Source organism: Calliopsis andreniformis, chromosome 1 (assembly GCF_051401765.1).
Source record: "Calliopsis andreniformis isolate RMS-2024a chromosome 1, iyCalAndr_principal, whole genome shotgun sequence".
Lineage (NCBI taxonomy): Eukaryota > Metazoa > Arthropoda > Insecta > Hymenoptera > Andrenidae > Calliopsis > Calliopsis andreniformis.
The window spans coordinates 14,294,330-14,304,002 of NC_135062.1; the positions used below are offsets into that span (position 1 = coordinate 14,294,330).

Below are 9,673 nucleotides of genomic sequence, written 5' to 3' on the forward strand. Positions count from 1 at the left end.
AATTCGTTTTTATCAATAACCACGAAAATAGAAAAAAATAACAGCCAATTGTTAGAGAGTAGATACTTGATGGTATCTACTTTGAAACTGCCCCATTAAGAGAGTGGAAGAACGCGAAGCACTCTTTATACGTCTAAAGAAATCAATGAACACTCGAGGCTACGTTTCCTTTTATTTAGACTTTGTTGTATAGCCCCAGCTTAATTATTTCAAGAAATATCTACTCCAGAGAGACTAAAGCTAGAAGTACTTGAAACATATGAAACAAAATAGCTGGAATTCCTGAATTACTCATATTTCCTGAAGAAAAACCTACTCCTTACAACTCTGCATCCCATAAAAAATAAATGCATTCATTTCCAGCTGCTTTTGTATTCCAGTTGTATTTTTTTATTAACATAAACGAACCTACTTTGGTTCTATTGACGATCAGAATAGCTCATACGCGAAAAGCTCAGTTTCACAGCTTAGGGTCTCATTCCGCCTCCGCTCCACTGAACGAACCGCGGTTTCCCATGGATGCGTCGTGCAGGCGTGTCACGCAGGCCGCCTTCCGATTCTCTTCGACGGCCTTGTCAACGTCGAGGAAGGCTCAGGCTTGAACAAACCCAGAAGACAAGGAGGGGTACCTGAAACCGCGTATATAGAGGTTTCGAGACCTGTTTCTCGAGCAGAACACCTTCGTGCCGCTTGATAAAGGTGTTTCCGCGCGAAATTACGCCCGCCTAACTGAGAAAAATGAAACTGCTTCTCCCTGTAAGTAGATTGCACGCATTACTCTTTCTTCGTTCTCGGGTCTGTCCTAGCGATTCGATCCTTTCTTGATGGGGAATATGTCGCACAGGAGGGGAAACGTCGGTGGTTGTCGTGGATTTCTTTTTCGGGGATGTTATAAAGCTTATTGAGAGAGACGTTTTTATAGGAGTGGTTAGAAGTAACGATTGGGGAGGAATTTTTGATTCATTGGTCGGCTGAATCGTGTTGAGGGAACGTTGGGCCTTTTCAGAGGAAATGGTGGCGAATCGCTGAGCGTGGAACAGGTGCGTTTTATTTCGGTCGTTTTGGGAATCCTTTTGGCCCGAAACGAGCGAAAGAGGAGCAATTACGCTTCAGTTTTAATGAAAGCGTTGTTGGTCTGGGATTCTAACTTTTGTAAAGGCATCTTTAATGAGTTTGGAGTGCAAATATTTCGATAATTTATTGGAAATTTTAATTTGAAATATATGGAACGTTAGGGTGAGGTATATTTTCATGTTTAAATTTAAATCTTCATCAGCGGCGTTCTTGGTAAAATTCATATTTATTTTATTACATGGGTTTTATATCTCCTTTATACTTAAAACTATATTAAAATTGTATTAGATAATTGTATATTAAAATTGTATTAGAATTTAACGAGTAAAATCCAATCTTGCGTAGGAAACACTTTTATTTTTACTGTCCCTGAAAAAGGAATAGTTACGTGCTTCGAACCACTGGAATACAATACACAGTAACAGTAGAGGGAAGGGTTTGCAGGATTTTGTTCGATATTGTTAGAAACTTTTTATCTGAAATCATTGCTTATCTTCGCTATTGCGTAGAGTGCAGTGTACATAACCCAGAACACATAATCGTATTTCCTTTCTTGGGGGCGTACCATCGTTCTGTGCCAATATTTGTGATTAGAGGAAGTGAAAGTGGAAAAGTCTGAAATTGTCGTGGCTCACGATAAAGGAGCGCACTGTAGTCTTGATTTACTCTTGATAAAGTAATGCTTTGAGAATTTTTCTCCTTATCTGTTTTCTGATTATTTAAATGACCACTGTATTGATTATATTCTTAAAAAATTGTAGAATTCTTCAAAGAAACTCATGTATATAAAAAAAAATATTTCCACGTTGGTTCATAGCAGAAGATATTTTATGATTTGAAATATTTTTATTCATTTTCTTTTTAATTAATAAATTTATACTATGAAGCTCAATAGCACCTTCAATTTCAGATATTAACGTTCGCCTGCATAATTACGCTTGGCAGCAGTGCGATTGATACATCTGATGGAAAATTAACCACCAAGTTAACACCTGTAAACAGCGCAACATATGAAGATGATACAAAAGATTTGACAGCAGCTGCTAGTGATCGAAGTAAGTGCACTATTTCACATATTTTATTTTATAATTGACTTACATAACTGAAAGTATAACTTATCTCGTGGAACTCCTGTTGAAGGCGATTTTATTATGTTTAATTTTTTGGTACAAAACGAGACGTTATTTTCATATCAAAATTGCATTTCTCTTTTATGTTATGGAAATAGGGGGATAATTACTTTTATTTTTATTAAGTTTTTTATTTCTAATATACGTATCAGTTTGATAGCGTTAGCAACTCTAGTGTTAGCTACTTATATAACAGGTGATACTTTTTATTTTCTGCTGTTCTTTTTCCAAGAGTTCTCTCACGTTCTTTTTCTATCAAACGATCGATACATTGGAAAATCGGTGTCTAATGGTCACCTTGTTCTGACGTTTATAACTCGTGTACTCTACACGTGAGAATTTTGATCTTAAGAAAGAATTGAATCGGTTTAAAATATTGAATTAATAATAAGCACGGCGGAAGGTCGATAAAAATAGTCTTTTATCACATTATGATATTTTTATGCTAAAAATAATGTAATTAAAAAGGTAATAATAATATATATTGCAAAAATAAAGTAACACTACAAAAATGGTTGTCAAATTCAAATTACGAATTAAAGGTAGCTAAATAATACTTGACCCAGATGTAACAATTTGTTTAAACATATAAAATACGTGTGGTTCATGAGATGTTTCAGAAGTGCAGAATTATTTTACTCCATCCCTCAGTAGCGCATTTATATGCAGTATAATTCATTCAAATATAAAGCAGCTTGATGTACAATACTTATTATATTCAACTCGTACATTTGTTTTGAAATTAAAATAGAAGTGAAATAAAGACACTCATTTATTTCCATCAAGCGTTTTTTATCACTTTATCATATTTATAACAGTAATGAGCTTGTCTCGTATTAACTTCATGAATATTTTTCTCATTATTTCATGTAACTCAACTGATAATTTGCGCGAAAATCTGATTTATTATTTTGCATATTTATATTGCAATTTTTATGGAATACGCTAACAGTAGTTCCACGAGAAACTCTGCACACTGTTTATCCACTCAAAATCGTAATGCATGATTCACGCATGGAAATATTGTTTCCCTGTTAACCGTTATATCAATGATCTAATGCAGAACAGTGATTACGATTTGCGTTAGAAAGATGCCGACGGATGTCGAAGGACCTTCGTCTGCATTAGCATGTTATTATATCGAATGTCACTTTTTTACGTTGAAGCCCGTCTGACGCGTTGAATCGTGGGAACGGTAGTGACACACTTATTTAATACACTTGCAACTAGAGAAGGTTGGATAACGATCGATTATTCCTAAGAATAGTGGCTATACAATGTATCCATATGCGCCTGCAATTATGCAGTTATGAATATCCTCTGAGTGCACTAAATTACAACAGCTATAACAAAGGGTCCACAAATGCATAGTTTTGTTCTTTATTTTTAGAGCTTCCAGCTTTCTTTAGTTGCAATTATTGGCACCTTTAAAAAGATACTTCTGTCTAAGGGATTGGTTATAATGAAAATGTTTAAAAATTGATTTTGGGGATTCATAATGTGTATTAATTAATTCGTCAATGTAATTAGTGGAATAATGAATCAAAAGTAGTTTTGTATGCAATCCTTGCCGATGTAACGCGGCAGTCGACGTGTTGATCACTTCTTCCTGCTACTGCACTTATTATATTCGCTAATCATTTTACGCTGCACTAATCTTAACCGCCATTAACTGCCAACAATCTCTGTTAATTGAATCTGAATGAACTTTAATTTGCGGATTTTCTCCCGCGAACGATTGTACGGTAACCGATGATTCATGGATTCGCGGTTCAGCACCGCGTCATTTCCGCCACCATCGAGGATAGCAATATGCAAAGAAGAGCTCGACCATTCACTAACACTTGCCAAGGTTTAACTTATTGTCTATTCTTCTGCGCGCATTAAGAAGTCTAAGATAATCTGGAAACAAGTGTTCTTCGCGGCGGAAAAGAAATTTCAAAATATCAGCTTCACCGTGTTTCGAAATACTTTAGGATAATTGCAAGTGCCCACCTTTCACTTTGAATCTTCGAAGTTCATCGCGGCTTTCGGAACTAACGTTTGCAATGCCATCATTTTTGCAAGAAACACTCAAAGAATGTGAAGTCATGGAACTTTGATCGAACTTTTTACTCAAGAAAGACTCGCACTTGAACTTCTCCAACTGTCCCCCAAAGTCACCAAGTAATGAGAAAAGTCGTATAAGCTCGTGGATTATTACTTTTAGAAATTGAATCAAAGTTGAGTGTCCTTTTTTGCACAAGGCTGCTTGTAAATTGCTTCGCAGAAATCGTTTTTGTCTACTTGATGTCACATTCACATGCAAAGAAGTAGAAATCACGCGAGTGTGCAACAAGAGCATTTCCAGCACTGACCTTCTAAAATGAGTGGCGACGCTAACAAGCACGAATTAAGGCATTAAAGCATGCACAACAATGACGCATCGAATGTTGCGAAAGTCATGGATCGGGGATATGTTATTAATTGAATAATATTCGGAGAATATTTAAAAATATTGTTTTCTTTAAAAGTTTCCCTGATTCCAGCGTTCCATATTAGCAAAGAATATGGCCAGCCTGGAGGGTACGGTGGGGTCGGACCATACTTGGGGCTTGGTGGGTCGATTTATGGTCCTGGTACAGGCTATCGAGGAACCACCTTGAATCCAGGTTACCTCAATCCTGGATATAGAGGATATCCAGTGGGTGGGCCTGGTGGAATTATCGGGGGCGGCCATATCGGGTGAGATTTCAGTACAATTCAGCGTGAAATAATGGATTAGTGCCATGAAGTTGTCAAATGATTCTTGCTTAACTCTTAAGCCCTTCATGGACAGTCTGATCTTCATAGTAAGGTCTCTGATCCTGAACTTTCTCGATGATAAATTACTTCAAAAACTTTATACCTATTATTGTAAACATTCATTCACGATCTATAAATTACCTCTTCCTTTAGTAAAAACTACACAGAGTTGAGAATTAAAAATAATGCTTCATTCTCAAAGGAACGATCAATTTGAATATTACAAATTCATCAAAATGTTGAAACTTTACAATCTTTACAGAACAGTGGTTATACAGTAAGAGTACCACACTTAAAGATATAATTAGTTGATACTACAGAATTTACTTGAAAATTGAGAATAGAAGTTAAAGAAACTTATCTTGGAAACCTATTGAAAATATGTATACGATGCTATTGTCGAACTAGCCTAATCATTTGATCGCAGATACGGTTACTACGGGACTTCTGGGTACAGCCCCAATTACGGAGGCTATGGTGGATACAGTGGTTACGGCAATTATGGGGGTTACGGTGGATATGGTGGTTACGGGAATGGCCTAGGAGGCTATGGAGGCTACGGTAGCGGTTATGGTAGTGGCTATGGCAGTGGCTATGGCAGTGGCTACGGTAGCGGCTACGTTCCAGGAAGTTATTCGACGGGTGTCTACGATGATGGATATTATGGATACGGCGGACGAGGTGGCTATGGACGTTATGGTGGTCAGGGTTATGACGGTTACGGGTATGGAACAGGGTACGGTGGATCAAATTACGGATCCTCGTACAATGGGCGAGGCAACTACGATACGTATGGTTATCGTGGAAGCAATTATGGAAGCTATGCTGGCTATCCATCGGGGTACAGAGGCTACTCATAAAGTGGTGGATATTAAGCAAACGATGTGAATTTTGGAACCTTCGTTTTTAACGTAAATGTACAGCATTGCAACAGCATTTGTTGATCATTATTATTTTAACTGTACGTGTCATTTGAATTTTCGAATATTTCATTTATTAAACTGTACCTTAATGCTTCGATGGTCCGTTGTTTGAGCTTAAGTTCGATGTTGTTTGGTATCGTGCATCGTACTTTGGATACTTTTGTTTTAAGAAGTGCAACCATCAGAGTGTTAATGTTGAGTATTTGTAAATGCCAGTTGTTACTAATATTTTGTATAATGTATATATTATTGATGATAATAAATAATATTTTCTGATACGTTTATTACCACGAGTGAAGAGAGACGGCGAGAGAGTTATTACGAATGCAGGAATAAATTACACGTTCGGTGATTAGTTTTATTTAATAAAATACATGATTCGAACCTAAAAAAGGAACATTGGATGAATGCAATATTAATATGTACAAATATGTATAATTTATTGAAAGTTTGTCGATTTTCTACGCTAAAAAGGGAAGATACATATTACATAGCTTATATCCAATGTACAAATATAATTATACTGTTACAATATAATATCGAGCACGTACAGCCGTATTCGGTGCTAAATATGAAGTTTTAAACGTAAATTCAACATATTCCACTTGCATGACTTTTAAGACAATGGCGTCACATAAGGATTTAAATAGTATTTCTCAAATATTTTTAAATATAATATTCAAAATTGTTGAAAATCGTTCTATACGTGCTCAATAAGAATTATTACAATACGTATTAGCACTTACACGATCAATATTTAATCTCAAGCATACAAAAAAACCGTGGTGCTTCCATTTCTCACGATGTTTTTGTATCTCATATTAAAAAAATTCGGAAATGCATAAGGCACCATTATCTTTGTACAAAATATCTTCAACATCGAGTGAAACGAATTAGTATCCTTGAAATTAAATACAAAATTGATGATAATGAAATAATGACCTTAACATTTGCAACGTAACTCCAGCGAAGAAGAAGAGTTTTAAAACTTTCAAACACGATAGCTTTACAAAAATTCTTCTCAAATGATTCTGCATAACGTGTCCTATAATGACGTACAAATTTTCGAAAAAAAAATTTCTCTTTTCCGTGCCATTAACTTTCATAACCACTTTTCAATAGACATTTATTAATTTGGCCTTATGAAATATGCGTATGGAAATCATTCAAAGAAATTATCATTTAATTAAAATTATATTCTGTTATGATAATATAAATTTATTCATTAAGATATTGTCCATCTCTGCCCCCAAGCCAGCCACATCTCTAAAAGCACCACTGTATTCAGAATATTGAAATAATCGCCAATATTATTTGCTCCAATAGCGGCCACAGTCAAGGCACGAAAAAAAGCAGGCAGAAGCTATCACACTAGCTGTTACACTACCTCTGGATAACCACAGCCAATCGTTCTAGGCTCAACGCAGATTACCGAATCCACAAGTTTTTATCTTCCCAACGTTGTCACGCCAACGAAAGAACGCACAGAGTATGGTTATCCCGGTGCTTCTGCTTCACAATCGCACTCTCCTTGGCCATCCGTCAGCTGTCCAGCAGCTGATAGACGGGCAGTTCGCTCCTGCATTATGGACTCCCTTCGCGTGCACGAGAAATTTTCCTTACAGCTGAATCGTGACTCGAAATCCGCGAGTTACAGTCGCACTCTTCACTTGACGTGCCGGCTCTTCGTTCGCCTCCTCTCGGTCCGACGCCGAGCTGAAACATTCAAAAAGCCAAGTTTCGCTTGCTGCAACGCCTCCCTCAGGTTCTCGACGCTGCCAAGCTCATTCAGACTGAGAAGCCTCGTTTCGATCTTTCCGCTTTGCGCCCCACACGCGTTGCATGCATACGGTACAGGCGTTGCAGAGGGGAATTTGTCTCTCATGGTTTGGCTGTCCGTCTCGTCGCCAGGACAGTATGGTATGAATACCACGGGAATGAAGCCAAGCTGACCAATGAGGGGAATGGAGGTCGTGCTGGTGGTAGTGACGGTGGCATTGCCCGGTTCGAGAAGGTAGCAAGGACAGGTTTGCGGGTCTGGCCCTACTGACTGCTGGTAGGGCTTGTTGCTCGGACTCGGAGGCTGAACCCCTATAGCAGATATATCTGGACTCGGACCTAATTCTGTCTCAGACAGTTCGTTTACCTGTTTGATGAACGACGCGCTACTTCCACTTGTCGATTGATATTTTACGTTGGCCTGACCCTCAGAGTTTTGATACGTGGAACTCTGTGTCTCTATCTGAACGATTGGGTTGCCTCGAATAGGCTGACTCACTTTCGTAGTTTGTTGGGGGAACTTGGGATGCTCACGGGAGCCAAATTCAGATTGCTCTTGACCAGAGTACTTCCCTGTCTTGAATGTCTTTACTTCGTTATAAGCCTGTTGATTCCTCTGGGGAGAGAATTTCCTCACGCCGTCGTATCCATTGTTGTCTTCTTCTTCCTCGATATATTTTCGAGACTCTTTTCGCTGAAGTAAATTATTAATTTCATCTGCGTTTTGGTTTACTTGCCCTGGTCGGTAACCTAGCCTGCCAGATTGATCTTCGAGCTGTGAGTCTTTTGTATCGAAAGGACTGCTTAGTTTAATGGGATACCTAAATGCGGTAGATTCAAGGTTCTTCTCATAATTCTCTTGTGATGTTGCATTTCTACTGTATTCTGAGTTGAATTTAGAAGTAGAAAGTCGTTCTACTTGCTTCTGACCAAAGTTTGCATAGAACGCTGGATTAAAGGTATTCGGTGTCGTAGGCTCGTAATATTTTAATGGATATTGAAGTTTAATCGGTCCCTCATGTCGTGGTCTTGATATTGGCTTTACTCCAGGTACATAGTCTGGATCGCCTGGCCATGGACCATCAGGGCCAGGTGAACCTGTTGGCCATGGACCATCTGGACCATCAGGGCCAACACCTCCTTCACCACCTACACCTCCATCTCCTCCAACACCACCAACAGGTCCCTCTGGACCATCTGGACCACCTGGACCGTCTGGTCCTCCTGGTCCTCCTGGTCCTCCTGGTCCACCTGGGCCGCCTGGTCCCTCTGGACCGTCAGGACCATTAGGCCAGGGACCATTGGGACCGTCGGGTCCAATGCCTCCTATGTCGCCAGCTGGAGCTTGAGGCTCGGTAGGATATTGGGGATATTGCGGTTGACCTGAAATATTAAATATTTCTTAGAAAACTTTACACACTTCTCCGATACACATAACAAGACAAACTGATGCGTATGTATAAGTACCTGGCTTTCCATGATGTCCATTATGTCCAGGTCGCCCAGGCCGCCCAGGCTTACCGGGTCTACCAGGTTTACCGGGATGAGATCCACCAGGTTGTTCAGGCTGTGATGGAGTTCCTGGGATTCCTGGTACACCAGGTGATCCTGGAGTTCCAGGCTGCCCTGGGTATCCAGGCTGCGGAGGATATGGTGGTGTACCGGGAGTACCAGGGGTACCAGGCTTACCTGGTTTTCCAGGTCTACCTGGTCTACCTGGTTTACCTGGCGTCTCAGGGACACCGGGATATCCAGGATGCGGTGGTGTCGGTGGCGATCCAGGTGTTCCAGGAGTTCCAGGTGTACCTGGACGTCCCGGTATGCCAGGTATACCGGGTGTACCGGGATATCCAGGGTGTGGAGGTGTCGGTGGTATACCAGGTGTTCCAGGAGTTCCAGGAGTTCCTGGTGTACCTGGGCGTCCTGGTATACCAGGAGTTCCTGGTGTGCCAGGGTAACCAGGATGTGGTGGCGTCGGTGCAA

The 9,673-nt window shown here is 39.7% G+C and overlaps 3 protein-coding genes across 3 annotated transcripts; 2 read left to right on the forward strand and 1 right to left on the reverse strand.

Annotated features, from left to right (window-relative positions):
* The first annotated feature begins 703 nt into the window (after positions 1-703).
* LOC143181296 (uncharacterized) lies at positions 704-6,183 on the forward strand. The gene is made up of 4 exons (XM_076381711.1): positions 704-756; positions 1,985-2,129; positions 4,733-4,928; positions 5,416-6,183. The coding sequence occupies exons 1-4, from the start codon at positions 739-741 to the stop codon at positions 5,846-5,848; spliced, it is 792 nt and encodes a 263-aa protein (XP_076237826.1). The 5' UTR covers positions 704-738; the 3' UTR covers positions 5,849-6,183.
* A 149-nt stretch (positions 6,184-6,332) lies between these two features.
* On the reverse strand, positions 6,333-9,299 carry LOC143183042 (uncharacterized; the record flags this gene model as incomplete). The annotated part of the gene is made up of 2 exons (XM_076384421.1): positions 6,333-9,073; positions 9,158-9,299. Coding segments are annotated over 2 exons (1,638 nt in total), but the record flags the coding sequence as incomplete, so codon positions are not given.
* Positions 9,300-9,321: 22 nt separating this feature from the next.
* Positions 9,322-9,648, forward strand: LOC143183053 (uncharacterized; the record flags this gene model as incomplete). Its single annotated transcript, XM_076384432.1, has 1 exon — positions 9,322-9,648. A coding segment is annotated over one exon (327 nt), but the record flags the coding sequence as incomplete, so codon positions are not given.
* Positions 9,649-9,673: the final 25 nt, after the last annotated feature.